Raw genomic sequence first — 21,910 nt, 5'->3', positions numbered from 1 at the left:
GTTGAGAAGGGGTGTTGGAGATACAATAGCTTTTAGCTTATCCGATAAACTGCAGTTCACAAATAGGACAGTAGATGTCGCTAATGCTAAGTGATATGCTATGCATTTTCTATGATGTGTTGTCATTTCCTGTACACTGCACTGTACTTGTTGGTTATCTTTTCCTGTCTGTGTCCTTCTCAACATGAGAAGGTGATATCTTTGATATCTGTGTTATGTTCCAATAAAGAAGCCAGTTCCTGTTTACTCCACAATGTCTGATCTGAATGGACTCTGCTGCACCCAGTGATCGCACTCTGCAACAGTCATTAGGGGGGCAAATCCTTCCAGTCCAGAACTGGTTAAAGACTGATTCCCTGCTGAACTGTATATTTAAAAAAAAAGGCAATTTGGATTTGTACTGTACATGTTCCCTCATTGCAGTGACTCATTCCTTTGTCTACCAAAAGCTTTTAAATTGGCCTTAAAAAAGGTAAAAAGAATTATAAGATTTGACTGCCACAGACTTCAATGGGGTTCAAGCATTATGCTTGGGGTTTGCAGATTTTTTCATGTGAGCATTCGGTGAACTGAAACTTGCTTAAGCCTGGTACATACAATGAGGCTATCAAAGGAATGACCGTCAGTTTTTTTCTGCATGCTAATCTCCAAAAATGAAGAGGGTACTAAGTTGCGAAAATTCTCGTATGACAGAATAAAAATTCAGAAGTGATGTAATATATTGTTAATAACCAACATGTAATAGATAATCTAAGGATTATGGATAAATCCACCACACTAACATCGCTAATGAATAAGACTGCTAGTATCAAGGAAACTCCCATGCGAGAGGAATAATAACAAGCAGAAATTCATGCAGTTTTCAATCTAGACAGTTTCAGTGACTGACAGTCCAAATCTCAGGGGAAGGGTGTGAAGGATTACTTATTCATCCACCATAATTCCACCAATCACCAGTGCTCCCCCCTCTCTCCTGGAACTCACCAGATCAATGATCAAAAACACTCCCTCAGAGTATGCTCCGATCACCATGTGGACGTATCTGACAGCCGTAATACCGAAAATCCATATAAACCTTGTTATCCTTCATATGTTACTCCATTCATGAGAACATGCAAATGAAGAGTAGGGGCACATAGTGTAATTCCGCAATTTTAATGTATAAAATCAAACACATACAGCCCCACTCCCCTCAGGATGTCTACTTACAGTAGTTAAAATCAATGAAGGCATTCAATAGTACATGCACGCCCCATGACCCATCACCCGATCTGATCCGTATAGGCAGAAGACCGTAGCGTGGCCAAACGTGACACTGATGTTAGGCGACTGCGCACACACGCCCTCTATGTAATATATTGTATTGTATTTTCTGATGAAAGCTGTACTGATCAACCACTTGCCTACGGGGCACTTTTACCCCCTTCCTGCCCAGGCCAATTTTCAGCTTTCAGTGCTGTCACACTTTGAAGGACAATTGCACGGTCATGCAACACTGTACCTATATGAAAATGTTCTAATGTTTTTCACACAAATACAGCTTTCTTTTGGTGGTATTATATCACCACTGTTTTTTTTTTTTTTTTGCTAAATAAATGAAAAAAGACTGAAAACTTTGGAAAAAAAAAAAAGTTATGAATAGTTTGTTATAAAGTTTTGCAAACGGATCATTTTTCACCTTTACTGATTTGCGTCACTAAGGCTCCACTGATAGTCTGCCCTGTTGGGCACTGATGAGGTGGCACTGATGGGAACTGATAAGATCCATATCGTAAATGAAGAGGTTACTAAAGTTATGAAAATTCTCGTACAACAGAAAAAACATTTGGAAGTGACTTAACATGTTGTATTGTATTTGTATTGTATTTTCAGATGAAAACTGTGCTGATTAAATAAAATCATATGATCTGGTGTAGTATGAGAAATTTTTTCGTGTTTGTCCTATCGGATAATTTTGCATGACCTGTCCTGATTGGCTCTTGTACTAACGATCAGATTATAGTGCGATTGCTTCTAAAGTGGTATGTTTCGTAGAATTTTCTAAACGTGTGCACTAGGCTTTTTTTTTTATTGTTTTTTATTAATTTCAATACAGATAACAATACAAACATAAAATTACCCAAGCGAACCAACCGATAGATACATTCAACAATTCATAACCCAACCCCAAAGAACAAAAATAAATTATAGTGATAAATAAAGTATAGATTTTTTAATAAATATTTCACTTTTATCTCTCCTTTCCTTTTCCTTCCTTCCCTTCTATGTACTAAAGCATAACTTTACCCTTTTCCTTCTCTTCCTTCCATTTTCCAAATCTATATACCTTCGGCCCATGTAGGCCAATAGCCCCCCACACTCTACTACTCGTCTTGAAGGATTTCCCAATTCTTCTGATACTGTAGATACACTACCGACCCAACATCCCCAAACCTCATTGAACTTTTCCAATGTGCCCCTATTTATGTACGTAGTTTTATAAAGCAGGAGTGTCCTATTTATAATTCCTTTACAGCCATGTACTGTTGGAGGTTTTGGTTTTTTCCATTAAAGTATTATTAATTTCCTTGCATAGTACAGAAGAAGTGTCAAGAGCGGCGGGTAGCTTTTTTATGGGCTAAACCATCCACTAATCCCAGAAGGCATATCACTGCTCGTGGTTCTACTATAATATCTGTCACCTCTGCTATACCATCCATTACTCCCCTCCAAAAAAACCTGAATTTCATCGCATCTCCAAAAAATATGATCGAAATCTGCACTGACTGTGAGCTGACTGTGATTTAATTTTGCCAGTTTATCCGGTGTATAATAGACCCTATGTAAACATTTATATTGAATAAGCTGATCTCTAGATGAGACCAGTCTGGACAGATTAATATCCTATACTTCCTCCCAGTCCTCTCCATCTAATTGTGGGAGCAATGTCTCCCACGCTGCCCCGCAGCGAGTGAGATGTTCCAAACCCTCCTTAAACAGATTTTTAAAGATATTAGATAATGGTTTAACCAAGGGAGATTTCCTAAGAAGAGATTCCATCTCTCCTATTTTGATCTGAAGCCCTGTAGCATCAAATTGGACCTGACAAGCATGCCTAAGTTGTAAATATCGAAAACAATGAGAATTGGGAAGGTTGAATACATTTTTTAGTATCTCAAATTGGAGGATTCCCCCACAATATCACCCACCGTCTTTATATTATATTGAGTCCAGATACACGGATCAAGATGAGAGGAAAAATGTGGAAGACGGGGGTTCCTCCATATTGGCACGTGCGGTGAAATTACTCCGACTCCTTTCCCAACCATATTTTCCACTGCTGCCTATGCTCTCGGTGTTGCCTTCATGGAATCAGTAAGATTGTATAATGCCCTAGGTCCTCGCATCACGAGCAATGCCAGAGCCTCATAAGACCCAACATTGGCTGCCTCTAAATCTATCGACACATCATCTTCTGGACTATTCCGCCATCTATGAACAAAAACTAGCTGGCCAGCAAGAAAATAGCGGAAAAAATATGGATCCGCCAGCCCTCCTCTTTTATACAGCTGTTTAAGCGTTTGTAGCTTAATCCTAGGATTTCGCCCCTGCCACAGAAAATTATTAATTAGACGATCGATTTTTAAAAAAATATATTTAGGAATCCATATAGGAGAATTCCTAAACATATACAAAAATAAAGGTAATTTCATTTTAATTAGGTTATTTCTACCTATAAGTGACAAAGGTAACTTTTGCCAGGATTGTATTTGGATCTTAAGCTGTTGCAATAGTGGAATAACATATAGTTTCAAAAAATTAGAAACCGTTCAAGTGGGCATGTATCGGGCACTCTGCAGCTCGGCGATAGTGTTTTTAGGGGGAGAATTTGAGATTTATTCCAATTTACTTTTAATCCTGACCATTTTGAAAAAGAATTCAAAATATCCAAAACTACTGTTAGAGAGGACTCCGAATCGCGTAGGAAAAGAACCATATCGTCTGCGTATAATGCAATTTTCTCTGACAGATTTCCTACTTGAATCCCTTGTATCTCCGTCGAGTTTGTCAAAGCCATCGCCAGCGGTTCTATCATTAAAGAAAAGAGACCCAGGGATAGCGGGCAGCCCTGCCGTGTTCCCCTCTCTACAGGGAACCGTTCTGAAAGCATCACATTTAATTTTATCACTGCTGTAGGATGCTTATATAAAATATCAATCCATTTCCTAAATGTAGGCCCAAACCCGAATTCCTCTAATACCGCTCCCATATACCTCCAGTCCAGTCGAATGCCTTTTCAATATCTAAAAAAAACAATACACCACCACTGGAGATATCTGGTCCCAGCTGGGTATGTGTAAATATTCTTCTGAGATTTACATCCGTTGTTTTTTTTTTTTGGCATAAAGCCTGTCTGATCAGAAGAGACCAACTGTTGAATAACCTTATCAGTCTAATTGCTAGGGACTTAGCAAGAATTTTAGCATCAGCATTGAGTAATGAGACGGGTCTGTAAGAGGTGCAGAGTGCGGGATCCTTATCCTTCTTGGCTACTAGCACAATATGTGCTTCGTACATAGAATGGGGTAAAACCCCCCCTGAAAGCAATACAAGCAACCCCTGCAGCTTCGGTATTAAAGATACCGCATAGTGCCTATACCACTCTACCGGCAGACCATCGGGGGCCTGGAGCCTTGTCACTTGGTAATAAACCCAGGGCCGTATGCTAACTCACCCTCCCCCAACTCTACCTCCAGAGATTCTCTATCTTCCTCTAGCAACTTGGGGAAATGTAGTGTGTGTAGAACACGGCTCAACTCTTCAGGTTCATAATGTGGTATAGCCACATAAAATTAGTTATAGAAAGTACTAAAAGTTTGCAATATAGCCTCTCTTCTTGTCAATAATTCTCCCCTTGTTGATTTTATACACTAGACTATTGTTTGACGGCTACCCGATGCTGTTAGTAGTGCTAAAAGACTACCATTCTTATCACCTTTTTCAAAGAAATTAGATGACCTCTTTTGCTCAGATACTAAGGTTAAATGCTGGTAATGTAACTGTATTTCCCTCCTAGCCAATCTCAATGATGCTACCGCATCTAGAGATGGGCTTGCGGTGTACACCTCCACGCATTCTCTTTCTTTGTTTTCTAATAACGCCAATACTCCCCGACCGTTCCTTCCTAAGTGCCTTGATGGCGGATATACTGTATACATCCCTCTGGTAGTGGCTTTAAAAGCATCCCATTCCAATTGCGGAGTGGCCGTCCCTTCGTTTACCTGCCAAAAGAACTCCATATGTGATTTTAACATTTCTATAACTCCTGGCTCCTTAATCCAACGTGAGGCGAATCGCCAGAGTACCCTTGATCCACACGACCCAAACGGCAAAATAATCTTGATGGGGACATGACCTGAGATCCCCCCAGGCAGATATACGACATCAGAAACAAAGGGTAGAAGGGAGGCTCCAGCAAAGGCCAAGTCAATCCTAGAGGAGGACCAATGTACCGGGGACAAAAAAGAATAACATCTTTCCCTAGGATGCCTAGATCTCCACAATTCTGTAAGACCAGCCGTTTCTGACCAGTACCTCAGCTCATCATTAACCACCCACCCCAGGTTTGATGTATCCAGGGAATAATCCAAAATATTGTTAAAATCCCCCTCCACCAAGACCCGAGCCGGAGGTACATTGCCACTTTCTCCAATATTTCATAAAGCACTTCAGGAGAAAACGGAGGAGGAATGTAGACCCCCCCACAACCACTAGGCGGTGTGAGTTTACATTGAGTACTAACAGTACATATCGTCTTCCAGGATCGATTACGGTGTCCTCTATCGTACCTGGAAATGATTTATGAAAGAGTATCGACACCCCCCTTGAATATGAGGAATACATAGAATGAATACCCTTTGGGGCCCATGCACGTTTCATAGCTAATGTTCTGTTACCCAATAGATTTGTTTCCAATAGTATCATGATATGAGGGCATTGTAAGCAAAGATACTTAAAAACCAGAGCTCTTTAAAATTTTGAATTTAATCCCTGGACATTCCAGGATATAATTTGAATACTTAATGCCATATCAGACACTATTGTATCCGAGAATTAAATGACATCATTCTAAATATAAGCTTCAGCACAACAATCATAAATGGTTTACTGGGAAAGGGAAAAAAAAATGCAGAAAAAAAAAAAAAAAAACCCACATACCAACGTCCTCCCCCATACCCCCCATCCCTGTCCTGCCAGCACACTTGGCCAAAGGCCACATACCCACATTTGCTGTAGGACTTAACCCAAGACCCAAAAAAAACCCTAAAAAAAAAATTCAAAAAGAGCAAGGAAAGGGAAGAGCCAGAGGAACCGCACAAAAAAAAATTCCCTGGATCTGCCCCCCGTGTACGAGGAGCCCCAGCTCCAAATGCAAAAATAGGAAGATAAAGGCAGAAAATTCTTCCAAAATTCACCAGCTGTGTTAATGAGAAAAAAGAAGAGAGGGAGAGAGAGGGAAAGAAAGAGAAAGAAAAAAAAAAAAGACACAAGCCCCATTCCTCTCTTTCCCCTCTCCCTCCGCCCCTCCATCACAATGTCAGTGTATCCATCCAGTCCCTCACCAGTGTTGGCGTCTCAAAAAATTTCACAACTTCCTTGTGCTCTACCCTCAGCTTGCTTGGATACAGCATTCCATATTTAATTCCTCTTTCTCTCAATTTCTTCTTTACTTCCCCAAATAACCTCCTGCGTTTCTGTATCTCTTGCAAAAAATCCAGAAAAAAAAACGGACGGTAGCATTATGGTATCTGAGCTGGGAATGTTTCCTAGCTTCTGCCAAAATTGTGTCTCTACCTCTACAGTTTAGGAGCTGTACTAAAAAAGATCTTGGTGGCCCATCCTGTTTTCTTTGGCCCATAGGAATCCTATAGGCTCGTTCCACACTGAATGTAGCTGTAAACTTAGACGGATCAAAAATTTCCTTAAAAAGCAATTCAGCAAAACTGGCTGGTTGCTGACCTTCTATACCCTCCGGTAAACCCACCACTCTCACATTATTCCTGCGTATCCTGTTTTCCGCATTATCTGCTCTGTCCAATAATGTTTTCACAGTCTGTTGCAGATCTGTGAGGACTCTACTCATGCTCCCTGCATTATTTTCAATGCTGGAAATGCGGTCTTCTGCCTCAGTCAGATGGCTTCTAAATTTGTCTATATCCTTCCTTATTTGGCCACATATTAAAGTTAACATTTTCCCCAGCAGAGTACTTTTGCTAGCTTCAATAGCTTCTAAAATAACCGATATTCCTGCCTGCTCCCCTTTTAATTCCATTCCTGATTGCCTAGACTGGACAGCTATTCCTTCCAACTCCTTCAGGGATTCTGGGTCTTGATTCAAATCTAATAGCAAACCTTCTCCTGAATTTAGATCCAGACTTTCCACTAGCTTATCCTCTTGGTCAAAGGTTTCTTCAGTCCCAATGAGCTGTCTCTCTTTATGTAATGTAGACATCTTTGCTACTTCGACTGACCCGCTGGTCGCTGCTCGTGTAGCAGCAGGTGACAATCTTGGTGGCGGCTGCTTCTTACTTGATTTGCCCTTGGCCGGCATGTATAAGCATATATGGTAATATGCTGATATTAATTCTATGTGATATACCAACAGATTTACTGATGTTGAATAAAGTCCCGCCAAACCGTCCCTAATAATCGAAGTAATGAACAAAATCCAAGCAAAGCCTATACAAGTGGTGGCAAATAATGATGGGGGGCATAGCGAAAGCAGAAATGCAGGAATGCAGAGCAGAGTAAAGGAAAATAGCACCACTACTACTGGTCATGGGATATTCAGAAGGTATTAAGCCAAATATTTTTGAGCATAAATTCTGCATGTAACATTCACAATATTGTAGACTGTTTTTAAACATGAATTCATACATAAATTCATCATAGAGCGTTGATGGTAAAAAAAAAAAAAAAAACACCTCCAGACTTCAATACCTTTGTGGGCTACGGCCCAAAAGGCAACTGGACATTTAGCTTTAAAGTTAAAAAAAAAAGTCTGTTAAAGCAAGTGAGAGTAGATAGGTTTTAAGCAGGTGGCAGGTGAATAGGAGGGCAGATATGCAATATGGGCAGATATGCAAATAAACAGATAAGCTCACAAACAGGGTAAGCAGGATAAGCAGAGGGACATAGAGAATAAGGCTTTTTTTTTTTTTTTTTACCATTGATGACCATCGATTTCCCTTGATGATTTCTAATAATTCAACAGTCCAGGACCCTTGACTAAGGACTAAGCCCTTTAAATGGGTATTTTGCTGCCCCTATGCGACTTCCATGCAACTTTCATACAGCCAAGCCGCTAGCACTCTAAACAACCTCTGCTCAACTTTGGGTGTTACTGATGTTGCTGGTGCTGGTGAAGTTAACCGGGCAGACGTGCAGACTGGCAAACTGGCAGATGGATGGGTGGTCAAAGACCTGTGTAAGAACGCAAAGCTGACCAACCAAAGCCGTTAGGAGCCGAATGGGGCCGACCTAAATCAAATTCCGAAGCTGAACGGCAGAGGACAGAGGGTCAGTGTAGAAACAGCAAGCCACACACCACAAGCAGCCAAGGCAGATAGAAGCCGAATAGAGTCAAAAGTGGGCCGGATGGGATCCACAGCTCTCTGCCCAACCCAGGGACGCCTTGTCATATGCTGTCTTATGTTGCCGGAGTCACAATATCTCAGCTACTCAGCTCATCCATCGATATGCAGGATTGCAGATTACAGGTACAGTAAACCCCCGCTCCATCGCGGTTCAGTTTTTGCGGTCCCGGTATATTGCGGTTTTTGGCTGGGTCCGGAGCGTAACCCCCACAATGGAGGGGGGTTTACTGTATAGCAGATATATGGCTATATATGGCAAATAAATCAAATATGGAGGTATAACAGTCCTTAGGTAATCCTAGGGTGATCCCCAACCAGACAGCCAAACAGTTAGGAGGACACCCATCAACTGCTTAGGAGAGCCTCGCAACATCTCTGCACACCGGCATGTAGATCATACACAGACTGCAGCAATCTCCAGGTGCTCCGAGGATAGCATGGATAGCACGGATGATAATCAGCTGGAGCTGGAGCTCACTACCTCACGTCCACACCCTTTCACATCCTCCTAGAGATCAGGCTTAAGAGTGTACTGACCACCCTGACTGCTCTCCTGCTACTACTGTTGGTTTATATTTTATGTTAAAATGTATGTCAAGCACAAAAAAATGTTTCTTAGTTGGGAAGGATTAGAACAGTCAGGGGTTCTAAACCTTCCCCAAGCTATTCAAAACTAAAAAAAACAGACTGGACATCAGGGTTGCACCTCATCCCTTTAATCCAGGACCAGGACACACATTAATTACACAGGTTCTGTGGCTGATTAAGGTGGTAATTAAACTCACTTGGTGCCTTATGTGCATTATATCAGCCTCAGAACCTGTGTAATTAATATGTGTCCTGGATTAAAGGGATGTGGTGGCAACCCTACTGGACATACATTTCAAGATTAGTTAATACTTTGTTTTAATTTGATGCTACCAGCTGTCACACAGTGAGACTGCTGAGGAAACCATCAACATTTTGCTAAGGCCCCATGAATTGTAGTAAAGCTCCTGCTGACCTTGACCCTGTCAAATTTCTTTGGGATGAAATGGAAAGCCATTTGTGAGACAGGTCTTCTCATTCAGCATCGCAAATGTTCTTCAAAAAATGTGTCGGCACATTTAAAATCCTGTTTTTTTTTTTCTATACATTTTTTGAATTACTTTGCAGGGATGTGGTGCCCTTGAATCTCAAACACCAGGTAATTCTACACTTTATCACAAATGTTGGGTGATGTTAGGTGAATGGGCACAATTTCTTACAGATACACTCCACAATATTGTGGGATGCCTTCCCAGAGGAGTGGAGTCTCTTATGTGTTGGGGAAGGGAAGGGGGGCAACTCTATGGGAATGGCCATGGGTGTCCACAAAGCTCACATTAGCATCCACAAACGTTAAACCATCTAGTGTACAACTGACAGCAGATTTCAAAATAAATATAAATTATTATTGGTTGCTTTAGGGTTGGGGTTATTTTCTGTAATATAGCTTCTGCCCTTATTAAATAGGTAGGTAAGTAACAGTACTTCTTCATATGTTAGGTAAGCCAAAATGGCCATCAAGTGTACTATAGGGATTCTGTCGTGTACTTTACACAAACATTTACATTCTTCTAAAGATGATTATACATGTTAAAATCGGATTGTACAAACTCTACACAATCTCCTTTACATTTACAAAGAATTCAGTAATATGAGGGCCCTGGAGTAATTTTGGTGTGTCACCTCTGGACAAGAATTAATGGGATATCACTCCAACAGTGATACACACAGCAACAAAAACCTGATGCATGATTTAAAGCTGTGGGCAGAAAAGGACTTTATCACTTTATCCAATGAAGACAAAGTAACAGTTTCTTATTAAAGACTAAACCTACCTGCTGATACTTACCTTCTCTGTGCTCCACTGCCTCTCCTTTGATCCACAGTGGGTAATTCTCGGTATAGAGCAATATTTGACCTCTTCTGCAGTGCTGAGTGGCCAATCACCAGGACCAAACACTGTCATGTGAAAGAGGGGAGGAAGTCAATATCCCTGTGTAAACCACTCCACTATGCTATATGGAGCTTACTTAGGTTTTGGACTACCAGCTACAACAGAGGAACAGAGCCACAATATGTGCGGAAAGTTAAATATCAGTAGGTTGGGTTGGGAAAAAAATATACCTGAGGATACAAGTATATTACCTGCGCCAAGGAGGGATCTATTTAGGTATTTGTAAGACCCTAGTCCTATAGTGAGTGGTAGAATATAACTTCAAATATGTGAAAGTGTGACACCTTAATATTGATCAATAAATTAAATATATATAAATGATTATAAACAAGTGAATATCATAAATAATTGTGGTAGCAGCTGCTATAGAAAGTGCTAGTGCAGAATGTGGGAGAAATAATCAATATAAATCGATTACCTATAGCGCTTGCTGTGATAAATAATGAATAAATATACGTTGAAAATATAAATCAATAATCCGTGAAAAATCTATAAACATATGATGAATAAATTGGCAATCAAGTCCATATGTGAAAATAAATATGTGTAAAAATAAATATCAGATAGTACAATATATAATGTAAATTCCAGAACAGTTAATAAATAAATAAAGTGCCGATAATCCTTCTTTTCTTCTTCCCAATAAAATGTGACCCTTCACCGTGGAGAATAAGGGAAATTCAGACTCACCAGGAAACGTGGGTCCTGTATGCCTTACAGCATCAGGACCTACCTTGCTTTGGAGACAATCTCCAGGTACAGGAACGTCCCTCCTGGCGAGAAGGGATATCCGGGTCCGCCAGGAGGGACGTTCCTGTACCTGGAGATTGTCTCCAAAGCAAGGTAGGTCCTGATGCCGTAAGGCATACAGGACCCACGTCTTCTGGTGAGTCTGAATTTCACTTATTCTCCACGGTGAAGGGTCACATTTTATTGGGAAGAAGAAAAGAAGGATTATCGGCACTTTATTTATTTATTAACTGTTCTGGAATTTACATTATATATTGGACTATCTGATATTTATTTTTACACATATTTATTTTCACATATGGACTTGATTGCCAATTTATTCATCATATGTTTATAGATTTTTCACGGATTATTGATTTATATTTTCAACGTATATTTATTCATTATTTATCACAGCAAGCGCTATAGGTAATCGATTTATATTGATTATTTCTCCCACATCAGTAGGTTGGGTGTTGTTCTTTCAAAAGACTCTGTTACTTTGCCTTGCATGGGCAGTGTTTAATTAAAGAAGAAGTGTGGGAAATTAAAAGAATAAACATACATACTTACCTAGCTGCAGTAACATCAATTTGATGCTGCAAGCTATCCCATGTTGGCTCTAAGCCCGAGAACTGAGCAATCAGAGCTTTGGCCATACTTCTCTTTTGACTAAAAAGGAAAAGTTTTGTCTGGACATCAATTTAGTGATATTCTTATCACTTGTGGAGGTTGAGGAGCATTTAACAACCTTCAATTATGAACCTGATGCAGAGGAAATGACCTATTCTTATAACAGATTATGACTTCACTGCTGGGAGAACATCATACCTTGTAAACATTTCCTTTTCTCCAGGAGTAAGATATAAATTGGAATAGAAACATCTCATGTCTTTCAGGCTTTCACAGGTGAAGTCAGGCACTTTGTAGCAGTAGTAGGCCTCTTCATAGACTGGATCAATGTACTCGCAAATCTCCTTGCCTTCTTTCTCTTCAAGCTTAAAGCCACATGGAGTTGTAGCTTCCTTGCCGAATTTTTCAAACTTTCCATAGTATCCGATAACGCCCAGACTGCTGTGCCTAGCTCTCCAAAGAGCTGCAACCCCTTCGCTAGGGTAGAACAACAAAATGGAGACTTTGGGTTTTCCCTCCCAATACAATGGAAAATGGATATGATAAGAACCATTGTTGAAATCTTCTACCCTGCCAGACACAGCTGCTCCAAGCTCTGGAGAGAATAACCTTGGTCTTATGAAGTCTCCACCGTAGGTCTTCCTGTTACCTAAATAATCGTACATTTCAAGCCGTACCACCAAGTCTTCTCCCACACAGTATTGTTGCTTGGGGTTCACTATGGAGGCTTTACTATTTTTCCCACTGGTGGTTCTGTTGAAATATGTGAATGGGGCTTCAGGGATAAGTCTTTGTATTTTCTCAAACAGGTTATCTATATTAACTTGGAGTTCTGTTCTTGTTGTGGGAGGTGAGGTTTCATTTTCTTCTGGCCTAAGGCAACTTTGGATCAACTCTTTTAGAGAATCCTGAAATGTATTATTCAAATGATACTAATTACTTTAGCAAAAAAATGTTCATTGAAATATAAAAAAAATAGCCTAAAGTAGCTACAGAAACATGATTTGTTAATGCAAAGTTTGTGTAGATAATTATGAAACTTCAGATTAAACTTTTTTCTCCTTTTAGGTACAGCAGAGAAGGGTTGGAATATTTTATCTACTGTTTATTTGGATATTTTAAAGACCTGCAAAATATGTCAGCTGATATGTAAAAAACCTGCGTAGATGTAAAGTATTCATTATGGCCAAGCATGAGCGGAAGGAAGCACATCCAACATAACTGCATAACTGTATAACCAAAAAAGGAGAATAGTGAACTTTTAAAGTACCCAGACATTACACATAACAGAAAAAATGAAAAATATTTTTTTTAATATCATAAAAATGTATTAACAAATAATTAAATGCCTCAATCATATACTTCATTCATACTAGCAATTCTAATAGGAACTTGTTAAATCCTCTTTTACAAGGGACTACATATCTTAGTGGCTAGCTAGGTGGTAGAATTGAGATCTGTAATTTTCAATGCATTTCTTGATTAAACACTTCTTCTTAAGGAGGACAATGGAGGACAATTCTAAAATAAGTCATTGAAAAGTGCAGGAGGCATAGTCACTAAAAATGTCTCCAGGGTGAGTGCAGGCGTATATGAAAAGGGGCTCCCCCAAGAATCACTGGAGAAAGGAAGTACACAAGTACAAACCCCCAGGGGTTTTTTTTAGCAGCAATAACTCTTAAGTAGAATATATCAAACTATAGTTTTGTCTAAAAGATTCCTTTATTGATGTATAGCAAAAATGTAAAAAACACATGATAAAAAATCCCCAAAAGGGGAAAATAAATACATTATGAGCTCTGGTTACAGACAAGATAACATAGTGTTACAGAAAATGAATGACAATCTCATAATAAGATCATCACATAAAATGCAAAAAACCCTGACACGTTTCGACCTATGGGGTAAGGTCTTCCTAAGGGGGGCTGTGATGTCAAATTGGGGATATCAGTCGGAGACCAGAGAGCATGTTGATGACTAAGAAGTCATCATCCAAGATGGAGGTATGGACCTTCCCACCAAAGGCAGCGAAGAGGATGCGCAGGGCTACAAGGAGTCACATCTGTAGCCTACCAAAATGGGGCATGGACACTTGCTGGTATCACAGCGATATAGAGGCATGGTTCCTGAATTTGGGTATGTCCATGTAGGATAATCTGAGATGCTCTTTGGTCTCCGACTGATATCGCCAATTTGCCATCACAGACTCCCTGAGGAAGACCTTACCCCATAGGTCGAAACGTGTCAGGGTTTTTTGCATTCTATGTGATGATCTTTTTATGCGATTGTCATTAATTTTCTGTAACACTATGTTATCTTGTTTGTAACCAGAGCTCATAATTTATAAATTTTGCCAGCCGCCGCATCCTGAATGTGGAGTTCCAAACAATTTGTGTTTATTAAAAGTCAGAAGCTACAAAAAGTGTAGTTGCTGACTTTTAATAAACACACACTCACCTGTCCCACGATCCAGCGATGCGGACGGCGGGAGCCTCCGTTCTCTCCCTCTCCTCCTCACGGTGCCGGCATCACAAGTGTGGGCACCCAGCTGTAACAGCTTGCGGCTTCACAGCCAGGTGCACACTGCACATGCGTGAGTTGTGCTGCTAGTGGCCGGGCAATCTTTTGGGACCTGTGACGTGTCCCGGAAGACTGCAGGGAGGGAGGGGGAGAGGAGAACTTCCGCTCGAGCTGCCTAAGCGGCCCGAGCGGAAGTGGAAGCGGGGTACCTGTCAAGACTAGGTACCCACCCCCCACCCCCCTAAAAAAATGACACTCCAAATGTGGTATGTCAGGAGGTCAAGAGCAGTTAAAGCAGAAGTTCCACTTTTGGGTTCCCCGCTGACAGCTGAATATAGAGAAAACATGCCGGCAATTAAAAATTATTTAAAAAAAAACAGAATGGGCCCCAATGCATACCAGGCCCTTTGGGCCTAGTATGGATTTTAAATGGAACCCCACGCAAACATTTTTTTGGCGTGGGCCCCCCCCCCCCCAAACAATCCATACCAGACCCTTATCCAAGCATGCAGCCCAGCAGGTAAGCCCTCCTAAACCATAAAAGGCCACATGCCCTCAACATAGGGGGGTGCTTTGGGGCGGGGGGTAGCTTGTCCCATTCTTAAATGGCTAAATGGCTTAAATGGCTAAGGGCAAGGGGTCACCCGGTGACATCACTGCCCCAGCATGCTGCTAACTAAAGATGTCACAAGAGGGGTGGACCACCTGGTGATGTCACCGGGCGACAACTTCCTTTAACTATTTAAGAGCTTTCAGATAGAGAAGCAAGCAGTCGGCCAGAGGTTGTTTTTTTTTACTCTTCTTTTTCGGGTCTGGCGGAGCAGCGGGCATCATGATCACTGTTGGAACTACTTCGGAGGTCTGAGGTGGGGTGGGATCCCTGAATAATCAAACCATTGTCAACGTAGGTAGTGACCTGAGTCACCTTGGCTTGTATAGGTGACTAGGTAGGTTACTGTTTAATTAGATTACTGCTTATGTTTATGTTGGTTGTTCCTTAGCTATGTTAATTATCTTGCTATTTGTGTAACGTGATCAAGCTCTTACCTGGTTTTGTGTGGTATATATATTCTGTGTGAGTTTACAACAAAGAGAGTTCCAGTTTGCACCTAAGCTAGTGTCGTCTAGACCTTGGGTGCAATATTCCTGGTTCCTGGTTCCAGAGTGGAGGAAGCTGTATACTGACGGAAGCACCCAAAAGGGGTGCTAGGTGGTCCGTCACAGTTACTATGCACAGCTGCACCAGATTTTGTGTGTACCAGTTTTAGGAAATCTCCCCCAATATCTATCTACACCTCCTCCGATGACTTTTATATTGGCAACGGGTGGTGCCTTAGTAATTACCCATCTGGCTTGTTAGAGTCAAAAGTAGTTCAAATTCCAAAAAGAGACAAATGTGGAGAAGAAAGGGGGGAAAAGGTGGAGCCAAACCATCTCCAACTCCTGGAACTAGCCTGTGATCACAAGGTTTGTGAAGACAATTGTGGATAACTAAAATTAAACTTCAGTTATTTTTTTCTTTTTATTTTAGATACAGCAGAGAAGGGTTGGAACACTTGTCAAGTTCTTACTATTTTTTATTTAGGTTTTAAAGACTCAATACGCAAAACCCTATGTAGAAGCAATTTAAACAGATACTTAGGCAGTGTATCCATGTATCCTGCTGAATCGGGTGAATTTCAATGTGTTTGTATCCCTCTCTGTCCTGTTAAATGGTCCTGCTGGAAAACTAGCATTCTAACAGTGCTTGCAGCCAATGGCTGCAGTGCTGATCTGTGTATTGTAACGGGGGGGGGGGGGGAATCCTGCTGTCAGAATACAATAGCTGGGGAGATTTCTGCATCCACTTCTCTAGTGTGGATGAGGGAATCTGTCAGGTTCTTTTTGTTTAACCTGCCGGTTGAACAAAAAAAAAATGTTTGTGTATGATCAGCCTCTGTTATTTACATGAGCTACATTAAACTAATAATAATTTCTTTCATGTAATGCGCTTGCTTGGGAAAGTGTCAGCTTTATATACTGTAGATAACCACAGACTTGCTGCATTCTAATCATTTATATACAAGAAAATTCACCTGAAACTGGATCCTGTGCCATCCATAGCTCACAAGAAACAATGTGATTAGTAGAACTGCAAAATTCCGTATGTTTATGGCCATTGGTGCCTTGAAACGTCTACAAGGAGAAGAGAAACAAGGTTATTCATGGACAAAGAAGGGAAAAAAGAGAAAAGGGGGGGGGAAAGGGGGGAGGGGGGGGAGAATAAAGAGGATGGGAGAGCAGAGGAAAGCAGAGGAGAGTGAAGGAGGAAAAAAGAGGACAAGAAATGAGAAGGAAGGGGAGGACAGAAGAGGAAAGGAAAAGAGAAGGGGCAGGGAAGGGGAGGTGACTTGAGAGGGTGGAAGAGGAGAGTAGGGGAGAAGAAATGAGAAGAAGGGGAGAGCAGGGAGGAAAGAGAAGGGCAGGGAAGGGGATGAGATTTGAAAGGATGGGAGATGTGAGTAGGGGAGGAGAAAAGAGAAGAAATGAGAAGGAGAGTTGAAGAAATAAGAGGGGGGGGGGGCAGGGGAGGGAAGGGAGAGGAGGAGAAAAGAGAAAAAATGAGAAGTAGGGGAGGACAGGAAAGGAAAAGGGATAGGCAGGGAATATTTGACATGGGAAAGGATGGGAGAGGAGAGTAGAGGAGGAGAAAAGAGGAGAGGGGAGGGTAAGAGAGGAGAGGAGAAGGAGAGGAGGAGGAGAAGCAGGGAAGAGGAAAAAAGCAGGTAAAAGGAGAGGAGGAGAAAAGAGGAGAAGAATGAGAAGGATAGGAGAGGAGAAGCTAAGAAAGGGAAGATGAGGAAAATTGATAGAAATTTAAGGAAAAGTTTCTGAACGTTTAAGAGTGGGCTTCAAGGTTGCCCCTAGCCTAGTTCACACTGGGAAATGTGGTGTTCTTTGGATCAGCGTAGGCAAATTAGGCAAATTTGATTCGACCATGCAGAATTTATTTTGCAATCCCCCCCCCCCCCCCCCCCCACACACACACACACACACTTTTTTCCTCCTGCTATGGAACAAATACTAATATTCTTTCTGGAAATTAAATAATAATCTGTTTCTGAATTGCCATATTCTGTATGTTGATATTCACATTACTATGCCTATAGTGAACAGGTCATCTTGCTTTTCATAAGTTTCAATCTAGCTCCCCCCGGGCAGAGATGGCTGTGAAGAGTAACTATGCTATGGTATTGTTATAGTATAACCAGAATGTGATGATGTTGCCACTCTCCAAAGTAACACCATTGTTTGATATGTTATTGTACTATTTTGTACCTCAATGTTTGCTGAAACCCTTTTTTTTAATAAAAAATGGTTGAAAATGGGAAAAAAAGGGGAAGGAAAAAGAGAAGAGATAAGAAAGGAATGTTCAAATAAAAACAAACCAACAACGTCCTCAGCAACAGAATTCCTCTTTAATTTTGTGACTACCCTAAAGTGATAAACACTGAAAGGTTGCCATTGTTGCTTTGGCTGCCATGGATGCCACCCTTTTATCTATATTTACATGATATATAATTATTATGATTATTATTGTGAATAAAATAACCCATACTGTGTTAATGTAGGCTGTATGCCTGTGTCTGTGGGCTTTTGTTTGCTTCAAACGGGTTGAAGGAGTCTAAAATGCAGATTAGAAGGAGGTCAAATGCATCTGAATTATCTCTGAATGATATCAAACTGATTCCATCAACACAAGCCCAAAGTCTGTGGTTACAGGCCCTTATAACCATTACTACTATAACTCTCTACACAGCACAAAGTGCGAAAGGAGCATCTACACTTGAGACGGATTCTTGTTGCTTTAACTTACATTTAGGCTGGGTTCACACTGTGTGCGGAGCGGCTCACAGCAGGGGGTCCGGTGCATCCCTGTTCCCCATTTTAGGTCCAAATTCAGTCCAAATCTTTGGCTGAATTCGGACCTGAAACAGACCAGAAGATGCACAGGACCCTTCTGTAAACCGCTCTGCAGCCTTCCCAGAGCTGTATGAACCAGCTCTATTGAGAGCCGATTACAGTCTCATGACATGCGAATTGGATGCAGGGAAACCAGTATGAACCCAGCCTGAGTCTTGGAACTCCTCTTAGCCTCCTCTACACTTCTCCCACTTTAGTGCTGTTGCTAAATATTCCCATAAATGTCCAGAGATGGCCACTTAAAGGCCAGCCCTATCCAAAATTCATAGCCCAGCTTTGGTGGGCTGCAGTGGCTTGAATCACCCACCAATTTAGTAGATTTCTGTATGACTTATTACCTGTAAACCTGAGATGAAAAGTAAAAGGGTAAAAAAAGGCAGCATTCACTCTCCTTTAAAGCTGAAGTTTAGGTATGATATGTATTGCTTACTTACATTGGTCCAGCTTTGACCACTGTAAACAAAGGTATATATACAGTATATACAGTGGGTACGGAAAGTATTCAGACCCCCTTAAATTTTTCACTCTTTGTTATATTGCAGCCATTTGCTAAAATCATTTAGGTTCATTCTTCTTCCTCATGAATGTACACATAGCACCCCATACTGACAGAAAAACACAGAATTGTTGACATTGTTGCAGATTTATTAAAAAATAAAAACTGAAATATCACATTGTCCTAAGTATTCAGACCCTTTGCTCTGACACTCATATATTTAACTCAGGTGCTTTCCATTTCTTCTGATCATCCTTGAGATGGTTCTACACCTTCATTTGAGTCCAGCTGTGTTTGATTATACTGATTGGACTTGATTAGGAAAGCCACACACCTGTCTATATAAGACCTTCCAGATCACAATGCATGTCAGAGCAAATGAGAATCATGAGGTCAAAGGAACTGCCTGAAGAGCTCAGAGACAGAATTGTGGCAAGGCACAGATCTGGCCAAGGTTACAAAAAGATTTCTGCTGCACTTAAGGTTCCTAAGAGCACAGTGGCCTCCATAATCCTCAAATGGAAGACGTTTGGGACGACCAGAACCCTTCCTAGAGCTGGCCGTCCGGCCAAACTGAGCTATCGGGGGAGAAGAGCCTTGGTGAGAGAGGTAAAGAAGAACCCAAAGATCACTGTGGCTGAGCTCCAGAGATGCAGTCAGGAGATGGGAGAAAGTTGTAGAAAGTCAACCATCACTGCAGCCCTCCACCAGTCGGGGCTTTATGGCAGAGTGGCCTGACGGAAGCCTCTCCTCAGTGTAAGACACATGAAAGCCCGCATGGAGTTTGCTAAAAAAAACACCTGAAGGAATAAGATTCTCTGGTCTGATGAGACCAAAATAGAACTTTTTGGCCTTAATTCTAAGCGGTATGTGTGGAGAAAACCAGGCACTGCTCATCACCTGTCCAATACAGTCCCAACAGTGAAGCATCGTGGTGGTAGCATCATGCTGTGGGGGTGTTTTTCAGCTGCAGGGACAGGACGACTGGTTGCAATCGAGGGAAAGATGAATGCGGCCAAGTACAGGGATATCCTGGACAAAAACCTTCTCCAGAGTGCTCTGGACCTCAGACTGGGCCGAAGGTTTACCTTCCAACAAGACAATGACCCTAAGCACACAGCTAAAATAACGAAGGAGTGGCTTCACAACAACTCCGTGACTGTTCTTGAATGGCCCAGCCAGAGCCCTGACTTAAACCCAATTGAGCATCTCTGGAGAGACCTAAAAATGGCTGTCCACCAACGTTTACCATCCAACCTGACAGAACTGGAGAGGATCTGCAAGGAGGAATGGCAGAGGATCCCTAAATCCAGGTGTGAAAGACTTGTTGCATCTTTCCCAAAAAGACTCCTGGCTGTATTAGATCAAAAGGGGGCTTCTACTAAATACTGAGCAAAGGGTCTGAATACTTAGGACCATGTGATTTTCTTTCTTTCTAAATCTGCAACAATGTCAACAATTCTGTGTTTTTCTGTCAGTATGGGGTGCTATGTGTACATTCATGAGGAAGAAGAATGAACCTAAATGATTTTAGCAAATGGCTGCAATATAACAAAGAGTGAAAAATTTAAGGGGGTCTGAATACTTTCCGTACCCACTGTATATAAAAATATGCACTATTTTAAATATGAACAAAGCAGGGGGTTCACCTGCACCAATGGGTAGTCAGTAATAAATAAGTTATATAAATAAGTGCACCATATATAATTTCGTGAAGGTTTGTATATAAATATAATAAATAGTATAAATAATGTAAAGTGCAGCTGCAATAAACTCCTGCCCGTCTACTAGCCGGGTAAAGTGTATACAAAGAAGAAAGGAATAATCTCCCATGTTTAGTGCGCTTGCAATGATCTATAAGTATATGTGTATGTAATAACACCTCAAAGATTGTACAGGAAACCAACTAAATACAATTGTACCAAAATATTACAACCAACCAATAAAGGTATAGATAAAATAAAGATTGGGATAACCAATATATAAATAGTGTCTACAGCTAATTAATCAATATGGGGTGTAAACCATACATATAGAAATAAAGGTATGTCCAAAATTCCCAAATGTAAATGATCCAAGCAGGAATCAGAAGGGAAGACGGTCGTAAGAGTGTTCATAAGGGGTCACAACAGTGCTCAAGGGGGTTTGTCAGGAGGCTCACCAGATATGTTGGATCCCCTCTAACCTTAAGGTAGGGGGATCATACAGGCTTATAACAGGTGGAATTCCTCTCTCCAGGACTTTATGCAATATAGCTGGTCCTCGCGCTGCTCCTGGGCACAGGGTCCCCTTTAGTGCACTCCAAGGACGGCCAATGGTGAATTAGACAAAATATATAGGGAGCCTCATAGTGAGATCCATTTAAAATTTTATTTCATGCAAAAAAACATTTTTTTGATCTGTCATATAAAACACTGCACATGCATAAGAGACAGATTCAAGAACTAGTTATAACTAGTATAAAAATATAAAATAAAAAAAGGATTAATAATAAGTGCTGCAATATTTAGCTGTGGTATTTGCAGGCAGATAGTCCTGTGCTCAGGGCATGAACTTGGTGGTCCAAGACCGTCGGATGGCTGGAAGGAGGAGCGGGCTGGTCCAAGAAGACGGATGGCTGGAAGGAGCAGCCTGGTCCAAGAAGACGGATGGCTGTAAGGAGCAGCCTGGTCCAAGACGGATAGTCTAGCAAAATGTACCTATATAAAACCAGGAGGAACAAAACCATAAATGAGCATATAGCACCTGACCTAATGATAAAAAACACACAAAACAAGGTGTACTTACTGTAATATGCAGCTGTGGTATTGGCAGGTAGGGATCCCTTGAACTTGGTGGTCCAAGACGGACGGCTGGAAGGAACAGGCTGGTCCAAGAAAGATGAGTGGAAGGAGCAGGGCAGGCTGGTCCAATACAGATGGCTGGAGCCTAGAAGGAGCAAGCTAGTCCAAG

General features: G+C 41.2%; 1 protein-coding gene across 1 annotated transcript in view; it reads right to left on the bottom strand.

Moving 5' to 3' along the window:
- LOC309557341 (NXPE family member 4-like) overlaps nt 1-16,670 on the bottom strand; it is a 37,193-nt gene extending 20,523 nt beyond the window's left edge. Inside the window, exons 1-2 of the mRNA XM_082260017.1 lie at nt 16,575-16,670; nt 12,178-12,887 (exon numbers count right to left, since the gene is read on the bottom strand). Of these exons, the coding sequence (XP_082116143.1) occupies nt 12,178-12,887; nt 16,575-16,658 (794 nt within the window). The 5' untranslated portion in view covers nt 16,659-16,670. The remainder of the gene's footprint in view (nt 1-12,177; nt 12,888-16,574) is intronic.
- Between the last annotated feature and the right edge of the window lie 5,240 nt (nt 16,671-21,910).

The sequence above is a fragment of the Pelophylax lessonae genome, assembly GCF_965119305.1.
Source record: "Pelophylax lessonae genome assembly, chromosome: 6".
Lineage (NCBI taxonomy): Eukaryota > Metazoa > Chordata > Amphibia > Anura > Ranidae > Pelophylax > Pelophylax lessonae.
The sequence above is the reverse complement of the archived record's forward strand: the minus strand, read 5'-3'. Positions and strand labels throughout refer to the sequence as shown.